The sequence below is a fragment of the Pygocentrus nattereri genome, chromosome 18, assembly GCF_015220715.1.
Source record: "Pygocentrus nattereri isolate fPygNat1 chromosome 18, fPygNat1.pri, whole genome shotgun sequence".
NCBI lineage: Eukaryota > Metazoa > Chordata > Actinopteri > Characiformes > Serrasalmidae > Pygocentrus > Pygocentrus nattereri.
In genome coordinates this window covers 38274536-38288865 of record NC_051228.1, presented here as the reverse complement: position 1 = coordinate 38288865, position 14330 = coordinate 38274536, and the positions used below count along the sequence as shown (strand labels likewise).

Here is a 14330-nt window from a genome sequence, read left to right as displayed (position 1 = left end):
TGATACTCTGTTACCCTGTTCTTCAGTGGTCAGGACCCCCATGGACCCTCACAGAGCAGGTACTGTTTGGGTGGTGGGTCATTCTCAGCACTGCAGTAACACTGACGTGGTGGTGGTGTGTTAGTGTGTGTTGTGCTGGTCCGAGTGGATCAGACACAGCAGTGCTGCTGGAGTTTTTGAACACTGCGTCCACTCACTGTCCACTCTATTAGACACTCCTACCTTGTCAGTCCACCTTGTAGATGTAAAGTCAGAGACGACAGCTCATCTGCTGCTGCACAGTTTGTGTTGGTCATCCTCTAGTCCTTCATCAGTGGTCACTGGACGCTGTTGGCTGGATATTTTTGGTTGGTGGACTATTCTCAGTCCAGCAGGGACACTGAGGTGTTTAAAAACTCCAGCAGCACCGCTGTGTCTGATCCACTCAGACCAGCGCAACACACACTAACACACCACCACCATGTCAGTGTTACTGCAGTGCTGAGAATGACCCACCACCCAAACAGTACCTGCTCTGTGAGGGTCCATGGGGGTCCTGACCACTGAAGAACAGGGTAACAGAGTATCAGAGAAACAGATGGACTACAGTCTGTAACTGTAGAACTACAGAGTGCAGCTATACAGTAAGTGGAGCTGATAAAGTGGACAGTGAGCGCAGAAACGAGGAGGTGGTCAGAATGTGACGCCTGACCGGTGTAGTTTGTGTATTACTTTTCTGTATGATGTCGTCACAAACACTGAAAAGAAACTATACAATCAACATCGACACCTGAAGAGCTCTGTGAAGTATATCATGGCCTGCATTGTGGTCCTAAATTCGCAAGACTAACAACATCTGAGCTACAGGATATCATTTTAGGGTGGTACATGATCATTCAGTGCATTTTTAATTCAGCAGCGAAATAAGACGACAATCACGGGAAACAGGTTTACTCTTCCTCGCTCCTCAGCAAACCCATATTTACAATACCACAGACTTACTTGTGCCTCTTAGCCCCGTAGTATATAACAAGACCCAGAGTAATAAGCACGGAGGAGCCCACCAGAGAGATGAAGCCCACCACAGGCTGCTTTGCCAGGACCTGGCACACTGGACAGTGGTCAGGCGTATGGAGACACTGCTGCGCAGGACTGTTTGGAGCAGGGAATCCATTATGGTCAATGATGTTTCTGTAATGGTTCAGGGAATCTTTCACTATAACCTCCTCCTGCACGTTGCCGTACATGCCAAAGCCAGGGTCGCGCTGGTCATTAAATGCGTAGGCAAAGTAGCCTTTCAGGTTGACCCCATCCAACATGTACGCTACAAAAACAAAGCAGAAAGAAGAGGAACTATTAACAAGCTGTATTACATTTGGACCGCAGCACTGAAATGACTTAATAGTTACCGAATGAGCGCCTGCCAAACAGTTGTAAACAAATACTTTACAAAAATAAGTTGTGAAACATGCATGTCTGTGGTTTGCAGTGGATGCTCTTTGGTTCCCTGGAGGTCAGTGAACTGAGCCCCTACCGCAGAGTTTAATGATTAAGTGGGTTTAGTGGTGTTTGTGTTCTGTTGTGAGCTTTGTGCTCTACTGGGAACAGACTGAATCATCATCTTTCACAGTAAACCACAACATCTAAAAGTACTGGACTACAAGCATGCATCACTTGTTCAGCCTTATTAAACCCTAGTGGTGGGAATCTCCCGGCACCTCACGATGCGATTATATAACGATTATCGATGCATCCCTTTTCATTTCTTTTCTCACTGTGTGAGTATCTGTAATGATCCATAATGCATTTACTGTCAATATCTTTCATTAATAAATCATCTGGAAGTGATGTGGTGAGAACTGGAAGGCTCTCATTCGCTGCTCTTGTTTGGAGCACACGAGACAGTGGCTGCCACTCGTCTGTGATAAAATGTGCTGTTACGGTGAAATAAGATCCAGTGGCAAAAGATGCCACACGGCTCCACAGTGTGCAACATAGCGCGAAAGCCCTGGTTCTGAACGACAGAACTGGCGTGGAGAACGCAGGTCACATAGCAACGCAGTCTCGCCGGGCCAGTAGCTACGAAAAGGCAGAGATTTAAGACGAACTTTTGGAGACGAATGGACTTATTCGCACTATTAAGCGGTTTTCTGATACGTTAAATCTGCAATAAGAGTCTGTCAAACACTAAAAAGTTGCGAAGATGAAGTCGCTTCTCTTTCGAATTGTCCCGTTCCACCTTAAATGGTGCCGCATTTACATTCTGGCGCCTCAGGCAGAATTTAAGGTGGAACGAGAAAATTTGAGCAAGAAGCTGGCGAATACGAAGTGGCTTCAGCCTCGTAAAACAGCCGAACGCTGAGACATTTTACAAGAAACTGATCTACTTTTGAGGAAAGTTTTCTGGTGGAGACAGGAGGAAAGCGGCTGTAGCTGAAGCTTAAAGCAGAGCAAAGTAAGTCTGAGTTTTCATTTATATTTTTAGTTTGTACTAGACCATCAGCACATACTGATGGGGGCAGTCGTGGGCTGGAGGTTAGGGAACCAGCCTCGTGACCGGAAGGTTGCTGGTTCGATCCCCAGAGCCGACAGCACATGACTGAGGTGTCCTTGAGCAAGACACCTAACCCCCAACTGCTCCCTGGGCGCTGCGGATTGGGCTGCCCACCGCTCCGGGCGAGTGTGCTCACTGCCCCCTAGTGTGTGTGTGGGTGTGCTCACTAGAGTGTATGTGGTGTTTCACTTCACGGATGGGTTAAATGCGGAGTTGAAATTTCCCCGTTGTGGGACTAATAAGGGTCTCTTAATCATTGATTAATTAAATAATACTGAGACATACCAGGCATTAAATGTTGTGGCTGCCAAGGTGGTTTGATTTTTTTTGAAAGAACAAAACGTTTTTTCTTGACATTTGGGTTGTTCACTCCTGACCGAACCCGGGTTTTAATGCAGAGCCGGTCGGATTTCTCACTCATCCAGTTGTTTTTGTTAAGTGCCACCACAGACTATCTGGGAACGGCACTTCCAAGTTACGCCTTTTGTCTTCCATCAATATTCCATTAGAAATTAAATATTTCAAAAATCAATTTTTGACATTTGTGAATCGATTCTGAATCGTCCACGTCCGCATCACAATGCATCTAAGAATCAATTTTCTCCCACCCCTATTATACCCTGTATACATAAAATTGGAGGGTAATCTGCAGCAAAAAAGGTCTTACCTTTGAGGGCCTCATTGATGTAATTATATAGATAGTAAACCCGGAGACTGTCTCTGAATCTGGCTGTGTCTTCTTGAACACCATTGGCCATGACATAGATGGGCACGCCCTTATAATGCGAATTTACCCAGTTAAGGGCTTTGCGAAGACCCCAGGGAACTACAGGGGAGTTGCGCCGCGGAGACATAATCCAGGTAACATCTGAAATCATCTGCACTTCCAAGCTGTCCTTGTATAAATACTTATCCTCAACTCCATCATAAACCATAGATGTCGTGAAATGACTGATGGCGAAGAAGTCGTAGGTGCCTTTGACCAGTTGTCGATCCTCCTCGCTGAATGTGGGCAAGTGGTAGTTGAACAGGTCAATGGTGTTTCGCTGCTGGAGCCATCTGCGCATCACTGGCGGGTAGTCGCCAGCGCCGAAGATAGGCTCCGCGAACCAGCCCACGCGGAGGTCCAGGACTCGATTTGCAGGGGCAACATCCTCTCGGCTGAAGGAGAACGCAGGTTCCACCCAGTCCATGTGCAGCACCAAAGAGGCTTTTCCACCCTGAGACTTACGGAACTCATTATCATAGACCCTCCAGGCTAGAGCATGGGCACGCAGCAACTGGTGCCCAACTGCATAGCACAGCCCTTCCTCGTTGGGCTCGTTCAGAGTGATCCACAGCTTGACGTGGGCCCCAAGCCTTCTGAAGCACAGCCTGGCGTAATCCACGAAGGCCTGCACCGTCTCGTCACTTTGCCAGCCCCCGTTAGCCTCCAGCGGAGCGGGCAGGCTGGAGAGCTTACCGGTGTGGTGCCAAAGAGTGACCACTGGGGTAATGTTGGCCCTCTGTAGCTCACTAACAAAGCAGTGGTAATAGCTTAGTAGTGTGTTGTTGGCCTCCGATATTTGGCCTGTAGGGACAACTGAGGACCAGTTAAGCGAGAATTGGAAATGGGAAACATGCATTGCTTGGATCTCCGATACCTGCTGCCGTATTGCTGCGTAGTCGGCACAATGGCGCATTCTGTGCACGGGGATTTGCACAGACTCCAGTCTCTTCAGCTTTCCATTATCTGAGATGTTCCAGATGTACACACCTGGGTCAACAAACTGCGTAGGTGTGGTCTCCACCTGCACATGGACATGCAAATTAATAGGCTAGACCAGAGTTTGTTAATCCTGCTGCTGGGGACCCACTGCACTGCATCTCCCTGCCTCAACGCTTAATCCTGCTCAGCAACTCATTATCAAGATTTTAGCGAGTTGGTTCAGGTGCGTTCGGCGGAGAATGGGTGAAACTGTGCAGAGCAGTGGGTCCATAAGCAGGAATAAGAAACTGCACTACATAAAGTCCAGGTGAGTAGGGCTAGGTATTCGCAGAATCCTCACAGTATGATATGATATGACACAAATTACTAGACAAAAAATGTGCTCTAAATGTTGCCCTCCTTTACAGTCTCTATGGCAAATAAAAAAAAGGACACTTTTTTTCAGAAGTTCTTTTTCTACTTCAGCCAGGATCAAAGTGTAAGGACATAGTGGTTAATGTGTGTTTCAAACAGACTTTAACACTGTAATTTTGCGTTAAGTTACATATTCACTGAAGTGCATCACAAGACGTGGAACTTCTATTTACATTCAACCCCCACTGCTGCCCCAAAAATATATGTTTTATATTTACATTATTTATATTTTGGTTTCAGAGTTAATATAATGTACAGTGTTGTTCTGTTTCAGTTGCCATTGCACATACTGTCCCAGTATTTTTTGTTATAGGAGACGTGCTCATACCTGTGACAGAGTTCTGTACCTGTATGGAGTTTGAAGCCACTCCCCAGGCAAAGTCACAGGGAAAGACTCCGACGGCAGGCCGATTCTCTGGAAGCTCAGGGAAGCCGTTCTTCTCTATGAGTTTACTGTAGAACAGGGCCGACGTCTTCGGCTCTCGAGTCAGGTGCTCAGAATTGAAGTCCACGTAGAAGAGGCCACGGCGTATCCCATACTCGCGATACCACTCGAAGCCATCCAGCAGCGACCATGCAGTATATCCAACCACGTTCACTCTGTCGAAACGGATTGCTGGAAAAAGCCAAACACACACATTTTAATAAATGAAGAACACGAGCTTTCAAATGTGTTTATATCTTAATTAACACAGGGTTATTTGGCCAAATATACATATTAAAGCCCCTTTTAAAATGTTTAAAATTTTGTTTTAATAGTAAAGACACAACACAGAAAAAAATGTATTGTCCACTTTATCAGCTCCACTTACTGTATAGCGATACTCTGTTACCCTGTTCTTCAGTGGTCAGCACCCCCATGGACCCTCACAGAGCAGGTACTATTTGGGGTGGTGGGTCATTCTCAGCACTGCAGTAACACTGACGACGTGGTGGTGTGATGGTGTGTGTTGAGCTGGTCTGAGTGGATCAGACACAGCAGAGCTACTGAAGTTTTTAAACACTGTGTCCACTCACTGTCCACTCTGTTAGACACTCCTACCTTGTCGGTCCACCTTGTAGATGTAAAGTCAGAGACGACAGCTCATCTGCTGCTGCACAGTTTGTGTTGGTCATCCTCTAGTGCTTCATCAGTGGTCACAGGACACTGTTGGCTGGATATTTTTGGTTGGTGGACTGTTCTCAGTCCAGCAGCGACACTGAGGTGTTTAAAAACTCCAGCAGCACTGCTGTGTCTGATCCACTCAGACCAGCGCAACACACACTAAGACACCACCACCACGTCAGTGTTACTGCAGTGCTGAGAATGACCAACCACCCAAACAGTACCTGCTCTGTGAGGGTCCACTTGTACTTAATGGAAGCTAGATAAATGTCTCTCACTTCTGCACAGTGCTGAGCAGGCAAATCACAAAACTAAGCTTGACTCCAACCTCATACAGCCTCAATGTTTTTTCCCACGTGCTAAAGGTTCCAGCCGTAAATCGCCACAAACCCTCAGCTCCACTACACTTACCCTTCAAAGTCTCCATGATGAAGCGCTTCAGGTAGTACATGTGCTTGGCATCCTTAGTCTTGGTGTTGCCGCTGACGAACCAGCCGCTCTCCACCACAAAGATAGGTGGGTTGTTGTACTCGGCGTGGACCCAGTACAGCAGCATCCGCAGGTCCAGGTCCTCCGTCTGTCCGAAGCGCAGGCTGTCATTGATTAGCTGGAAACTGAGAGCGGGCCCGTGGGACAAGGCAAAAAAGTCTGCTGTCCCGTTAACGTACGCCCTCTCCTCCTTGGTGAATGACGGCAGCCTGTGCGTCGGGCGGAGTGATATGAACAGAAATATCAATACATCATAGACTATTCAAACGACACTGAGGTCTGAGCTATACAGTAATGTGAATGACATCAAGTTAAAACTTAATCAATGATGTGAGGTTCCTTACTAAACCATATCAAACCAACCAGCAAAAGACAGGATGAGTCTCCCTTTTGTGTGTGTCATACATTCAAGGGGAACTCCAGCAGTGGTGGACAGGTTTCTTGGTACTTTAGTATTTTTGGTGTATCTGTACTGAAGTTTCTCCGTTCTGGACTTTTTCCTTTCACTCCACTACATTTCAGAGTCTAATATCCGACTTTTTCCTCCTACATTTTGAGAAATCTGTCGTTCCTTTTGGTTTCTGTGTGTATAAAAACGTAACATGTCAAAACGAAAGAAGCGCAAAGCCAGAGCACCAATCAGGGCCCAGCGGTCACTTTGTTTAGAGCTGGTTTTGACCTGTTGGTCATACCGACCCAGTGCAGCACGCGGTTCAACGTCAGCGCAGCAGCGTAAAACTTTGGGAGAGTCTGTTCAACATAAATGATGAACTAACCTAACTTTGTGTAAATAGAGCTCAATATAGAAATATGTCCACATATGCAGTCGAGACTGACGCGGCTTTTTTCTGAATTTCTACAAACACCATTTCATTTTATCTCTACTTTAACTCAAGTAAATGGTTTGTGTACTTCGTCCACCAGAGAACTCCACCGATTTTGCCAAATTACTAAATCATTCGAATGTTTGGATGTGAACAAAATCATTCAAGACAGAGAGAGAGAGCGAGAGAGAGCGACAGAGACAGAGAGAGCAAGAGAGAGAGAGAGCGACAGAGAGCAAGAGAGAGAGAGTGACAGAGAGAGCGAGACACAGAGAGAGAGTGAGAGAGAGCGACAGAGACAGAGAGAGCAAGAGAGAGAGAGAGCGACAGAGAGAGCGAGACACAGAGAGAGAGAGAGAGAGAGAGAGAGAGAGAGAGAGAGAGAGAGAGAGAGAGAGAGCATGAGAGAGAGCGACAGAGTGAGACAGAGAGAGCGACAGAGAGAGAGAGAGTGAGTGAGAGAGCAATAGAGAGAGCAAGACAGCGAGACACAGAGAGAGAGAGCGCGCGCAACAGAGACAGGGAGAGCAAGAGAGAGAGAGCGACAGAGAGCAAGAGAGAGAGAGTGACAGAGAGAGCGAGACACAGAGAGAGAGTGAGAGAGCATGACAGAGCGACAGAGACAGAGCGAGAGTGAGAGCGACAGAGAGCGAAACAGAGTGAGAGACAGAGAGAGAGACAGAGAGAGAGAGAGAGAGAGAGAGAGAGAGCATGAGAGAGAGCGACAGAGTGAGACAGAGAGAGAGACAGAGAGAGAGAGAGTGAGTGAGAGAGCAATAGAGAGAGCAAGACAGCGAGACACAGAGAGAGAGAGCGCGCGCAACAGAGACAGGGAGAGCAAGAGAGAGAGAGCGACAGGGAGCAAGAGAGAGAGAGTGACAGAGAGAGCGAGACACAGAGAGAGAGTGAGAGAGCATGACAGAGTGACAGAGACAGAGCGAGAGTGAGAGCGACAGAGAGCGAAACAGAGTGAGAGACAGAGAGAGAGAGAGAGAGAGAGTGAGAGCGACAGAGAGTGAGACACAGAGAGAGAGTGAGTGAGAGAGCAAGAGAGAGAGAGAGGGAGACAGAGAGCGTGACAGAGAGAACGACAGAGTGAGAGAGAGAGAGAGAGAGAGAGAGAGAGAGAGAGAGAGAGAGAGAGAGAGAGAGAAAGAGAGAGAGAGCAAGAATAGAAAGTGGTGATGTCAACAACAAAGTACTTGCTACTCTGTGTCCCACAATGGACCGCCTGTAAGCTAACAGTGATCTATGCACAGTGGCTAACCGACTGACTGACTTCACTCACCAACGTTTACTCGCAGGGCGATGTAACTACAATATCAGCGAGACGGATAAAACCCTATGAGACTCATCCAAACTACTCTGCATGATTTTACATCCAAACCATTAAATGATTCATTCATTACTGTAAAATCGATGGAGTTCCCCTTTAATGTTTCTGCGTACGTAGGATTGTCGAGTGGCAAGAAAGGCAACTGGTATTTGCACCTTAACCAGGATCACTTAGAATTCATATGATGGTACAACATCACACCCGTATTAATCTTCATATTCGTACACCCCCCATCCCTACCTGTGCGTCAGGTTGCGCTTCATGCAGGGCGGATAATCTCCGTCCACAAAAAGCGGCCGGGCGAACCAGCCGAGCACAAAGTCAAGGGAGCACTGACAGGCCTGATGGCTCTCCAGCCTGGTGCTGCTGGGTTTGATCCAGTGTGAGGCCAGAGCTATGGTCACTTTCCCACCCTGCTTGGCTCGGTAGTGCTCGTCGTAGAGATGCCACGCTGCAGCATGAGCCTGAGACGAGCGGTGAGAGACAGATTAGATTAGGTTTGAGGCTTGTTAGACCGAACATCTGCGCACAGACTGATCATCATGATGGAAAAATGAGCAAGAGATTTCATTTAGTTAAGTGACCCTTATTAGTCCCACAGGGCGGAGGTTTCACCTCCGCATTTAACCCATCCGTGCAGTGAAACACCACATACACACTAGTGAATACACACACTCTAAGGGGCAGTGAGCACACTTGCCCTATCCGCAGCGCCCGGGGAGCAGTTGGAGGGGTTAGGTGTCTTGCTCAAGAACACCTCAGATCAAACCGGTCACAGGGCTGGTTCCCTAACCTCCAGCCCACAAGTGCCCATTTATATGTGTGTGACGACACTAGAAGGTCTGACAAACAGAGACCTGCTACACCAGCACAGTCTGGGGATTAAAGTCCTAAAAGCAGCTTAAACCATTAACTATAAACTAAACTATACCGCCAGCATGGCAGAGCCCTCAGTGTTGAATTAACAACCTATAGGGTGGCTTCCCCGGACAACTGACCCTAGTCTTGGTTTAAAACTGCAGCGCCAGTCAGGGATGCGGGTAGAGGGGGGTACTGAGGGGGCTGCAGCATCCCTTGATTTCAGGATTGCAACTGTTAAAAATAATAATAATAATAGTGTCCTGCACTTTATAATAATTGGACTGTAGTATAAAGCCATGTGTCCTTGTTTTACAGTTGAGTTTTAATATTTTTATTGATTCATTTATTGTTCATTTGCAGCAGTCCTGCACGGTTAACGTGAACACTGCACTCTCGTTACAGTGAGCTGAAAACCTCCGGCTGCTTTATGGGCGTGTCGCACACACCATTCGCCAGACGTGTCTGATCTTCAGAGTCGGACCAAATCAGACTGAGCCGTAAAACTGAGCCAATATCAGGTTCAGCTCAGTTTGGTCAGTTTGTCCAGATCAGTATTAATGTTGTTCTGTTCCAGCCGGTCTGTAAAGCTTCTTACAGCCCGTTTAGTTTGGCGACTGGTGTTGGGTTCATTTCTGGCTGATTCCAGGTTGTTCAGCTGTTCTTCTGTCACAGCTGCCGACTGAAAAGCTGCTCAGTGGTGACGACAGTTTGGGAATTTAGTGTCGTCTCGTCTTCAGAGTTGGAACAAATCGGCTGTCGGTCAGATGTGGTCTTAACAGCGTCCGTTTTATGTTTGTGGCAAAGTAAGAAGTAAAAACGTTCAGATGGCTCGAGCGTCTCCTACAGCTGTCGGAGTTGTTGCTAAGCAACGGCGTCTCAGTGGAGTGACACAGTGTTTGTGACGTTGTGGTGAAATAACAGCACAGTTAGACGCCTCTCGACCAATCAGCTTGCGTGGCCGGAACTGACTGTTGTATAAATTGTCGTAACTCGCTTTATTATAGCTCTATATCACGTATTGTTTGATGTAAGTTTGAAAAAAAAAACACTGCTTGAAATTTAAACACCTTTGTGTCCCTGGTGCCCGTAGTGAGTGAGCCAGTATCTGAAATCCGATGGAGTTTGGATTGAGGCTCAGTCTGGGAATCCACACTGGAGTCAGTGTGACTGTTCTTTTGTGTCAGGCTGGATTCATTTAAACGACTCACATCTTACATTTTTCTAATGTTTCACACGTTTCCAGGCACACTTAAGCGGTTTTCTGTGGGTTTATAATCCAAAAGAGCAGTTTCTTTCAACCTTTATTCATCAAGCGTAAAATTTAATTTGTTTGAACTTAAAAGTAAATGGGTGGAGCTAACCTGTCAGGCCAAACAAGGGGATACATGTAAATGCGCCGTTTATTTGTGATGTTTTTGCTGTTTAGTTCTCGTGTATTTATTTTACCTATAGAGTGAAGTGTGAGAGATCGACTGTAGCCTCTTAAACTCCTCGAGACCACCGGTGGTCCCAAACCGCACTCGGTCATGTTCTTCATAACGTTCATATTCCATAAGCTCCATTCAGAAGCTGGGCGTCGTGTGAGGCTGTAGCTCTTCTCTCCAGTCTAATAGACGGTGATGTCGTTTTAAACCCTTATAATAAAAGAAGCTTAACTTTGTTTTTCTACTGAAAGTCGACCCGTTTTTCCCCAAATCTGGGCTCTAAACTATAAACAGACGGCGTCTCTTCAGTGATCTGCTCTGGAAACATCACTTTTAGAGAACAACACAAAGAGCGGCCGAGATTTTTGGCCTTCATCTGTAAACTGTAAGCATGTAGTGACATGTGGAGATCATAAACACACGTTCTGATAATTTGAGGAGAACTTAATAAATAAAATAAAAATGTACATTTATTTCATGCAGTTACTGAATAATTTGCCTTACGACGTGGTCACGAAAATTCAGATGGACACACCAAAAATATACCCTGGAAAACAAAAGGCTAAAACTTTAATATTTACATGCGCTCAATAATAATAATCTGATTTCTTCAGTTATTGGATTATCAAGTGTATGTAAACGCTCCCAGTGCTTACATATGACATTAAACTCTTATATTTCCTAAAAAACCATCATATCGCGGCTGTCGGAACAAAACCTTCATTCTCCATTTTTGTCGTTTTTCACTTTTTGACATATTGTGAAAAAGCCTGCAGTCCTCTATAGTGTGTACAGATTTCATAACGAACGGATCAACAGAAACGACCCAAAACCACTTGGAAAACATTCTGGTTCCATTGACTTCCATTAAAAGCACAGCATGTTTTTTCCTTCTCCTGTAAAGTCCCCACTGTGGAGATACGAGTGAAGCAGTAAAGACGGTGGTTCTGTTTACAGCCAGGAGTTCATGCTTAAATGCCGAAGGGTGAAATGGTTCTTCAGATCGATGGAAAATGTGCTAGATATGGTTCTATGTAGCTCTGCTATTGTGACAGGCTTGACATTCTAACAACAGAACCATTCTTGGTGCTACATAGACCCGTTCACAAAAAGGTTCTATGCAGAACAACTTGTTCTCCATCACTCTGAAGAACCAATCAAGCACGACATCGTTCTATCTAGAACTCGTGGTTCTTAGGAACCATCCGTGTGCGCGTGCGCTACCTTGAGGAGATGGTGTCCCACTCTGAAGGGCATGTCGGGGTCTCCTTTGACCCCGGGAGCTACGACCCCGGTGCCATAGCCGTGCCAGGCCACCACGAACGGGTTGTCCATGGTGATCCAGAGCTTGACGTCATCGCCGAAGGTGCTGAAGCAGAAGTCCGCGTACCGTGCGAAGAGCCCCACGAGCTCCGAGCTGTTCCAGCCCCCGTAGCGGCGCTGCAGGCTGTCCGGCAGGTCCCAGTGGTAGAGCGTGACCACGGGCTGCACGCCGATGTCCCGCAGCTCGCGCAGGAGCTCGCGGTAGTACTGCACGCCTCTGGCGTTGCGCGCGCCCTCCGCATCGCCGTCGGGGAAGATGCGCGGCCACGAGAGCGAGAAGCGGTAGTGCGTGACGCCGAGCTGGCTCAGCGCGCGCACGTCCGCGCGCACGTTGTGGTAGCTGTCGCTGCCCACGTCGCCCGTGAGCACGCGGGCGCCGCCACGCGTGAACGTGTCCCACACGGACTTGCCCTTGCCGTCCTTCTGCCACGCGCCCTCCACCTGGTACGCAGCCGTGCCCGCGGCCCACGCGAAGCCGCTCGGGAACGTGTCGTGCAGAAAGGCCTTGTCGGCCGGGTAGGGCAGGCGGGCGAAGCGCGTCCACGTGCGCAACCCCGCACCGGGCTCGGCCCAGGCCCGCGGGAGCGCGCAGCAGAGCGCGAAGAGGAGAAGGAGCATGCTCGCCCTCGTCGTCGACTGGTCACGGTCTGAGCGGCCGTTGGAGCAGCTGACCCTCAGCTTCTCCTCAGCTCTGTCAATCATTAAGCCCGGCAATGACTCAGTATCCAGGCGCTGGACAAACCTCAGCGCGCGCTAATGGGCTGCCCGGGTCCTCGAGAGCGGCGATTAAACACGTTTCACAGCGCAATTACCCCCAGAAACCAACAGCAGAGGGCTATTTTTATCTGCCCCTCCGAGCCTGAGCCGCAGAGACCCACTCAGAGCCCAGCGGACGGCTGATGGGCAGCGAGGCTGATGAGGATTCATAACTGGTCATAACGTTTCAAACACGTTTACGCATCAATTCTGAAGACGCTGCGCTTCTTTAATAACGCCAGCTGAGCCGCGCTGCCAGCGGCGACAGCACAGCAGGACGAAGCGCCCATCCAGACACGGCTAATGAGCCATATTTCACGTTAACGCGGCCAGTTCAGGTAGAACTGCTCTTCAGGTTAAAGGGGCAAGTCCACCGGTTTTCCAAAATCTGTGCATAGATCAATCATTATGGTGTAAACTGCTTTCCCAGAACAGTCAGAACAGGAAAACCAGTTGGGGAAACCAGACATCCAAAAGCTCCCCACCCAGAAAGCTACTACACTATATACACAGATCAGGCGTAACATTCTGACCACCTCCTCGTTTCTCCACTCACTGTCCACTTTATCAGCTCCACTTACTGTATAGCTGCACTCTGTAGTTCTACAGTTACAGACTGTAGTCCATCTGTTACTCTGATACTCTGTTACCCTGTTCTTCAGTGGTCAGGACCCCCATGGACCCTCACAGAGCAGGTACTATTTGGGTGGTGGGTCATTCTCAGCACTGCAGTACCACTGACGTGGTGGTGGTGTGCTAGTGTGTGTTGCGCTGGTACAAGTGGATCAGACACAGCAGCGCTGCTGGAGTTTTTAAACACTGTGTCCACTCACTGTCCACTCTATTAGACACTCCTACCTTGTCGGTCCACCTTGTAGATGTAAAGTCAGAGACGACAGCTCATCTGCTGCTGCACAGTTTGTGTTGGTCATCCTCTAGTCCTTCATCAGTGGTCACTGGACGCTGTTGGCTGGATATTTTTGGTTGGTGGACTATTCTCAGTCCAGCAGCGACACTGAGGTGTTTAAAAACTCCAGCAGCACTGCTGTGTCTGATCCACTCAGACCAGCACAACACACACTAACACACCACCACCACGTCAGTGTTACTGCAGTGCTGAGAATGATCCACCACCCAAATAGTACCTGCTCTGTGAGGGTCCATGGGGGTCCTGACCACTGAAGAACAGGGTAACAGAGTATCAGAGAAACAGATGGACTACAGTCTGTAACTGTAGAACTACAGACTGCAGCTATACAGTAAGTGGAGCTGATAAAGTGGACAGTGACAACTAATCAACTGTAGAAAATAACTCATAAAAATATAAATCATCATTTTTGTGCTGGGCAGGACCGAGAAGAGCTAAAACCTTTTAGAGAGCACATTAACAGACAAGCACTCCGACTGTAACTGGAAAGCAGATGAATGTTATTTGAGGAGCAGTAATTAGTGCGATAAGAAGGAAATGCTGTTTTTTTTGCTCCCAGGTTTATTTAACCGAACCGTCTTCAGCAGGTTGGCTAGCAACCCGAGCTGCCTCTGCGCTCTCAGACCAAA

The 14330-nt window shown here is 47.8% G+C and overlaps 1 protein-coding gene across 1 annotated transcript; it reads right to left on the bottom strand.

Moving 5' to 3' along the window:
- Positions 1-616: 616 nt before the first annotated feature.
- On the bottom strand, positions 617-12734 carry kl (klotho). Its single transcript, XM_017717106.2, has 6 exons — positions 11919-12734; positions 8650-8873; positions 6172-6458; positions 5003-5271; positions 3201-4323; positions 617-1303 (listed from the first exon to the last, which is right to left on the bottom strand). Exons 1-6 carry the CDS (start codon positions 12717-12719, stop codon positions 978-980), a joined length of 3030 nt encoding a protein of 1009 aa, XP_017572595.1. The 5' UTR covers positions 12720-12734; the 3' UTR covers positions 617-977.
- Between the last annotated feature and the right edge of the window lie 1596 nt (positions 12735-14330).

Coding starts and splice junctions, on each gene's coding strand:
- kl (XM_017717106.2), bottom strand. CDS start 12,719: ATGATTGACAGAGCTGAGGAGAAGCTGAGGGTCAGCTGCTCCAACGGC. Junction 8,874..11,918: donor TGGGACACCATCTCCTCAAG/GTAGCGCACGCG, acceptor CGCTCGTCTCAG/GCTCATGCTGCAGCGTGGCA. Junction 1,304..3,200: donor CATCAATGAGGCCCTCAAAG/GTAAGACCTTTT, acceptor TTGTTTTTGTAG/CGTACATGTTGGATGGGGTC.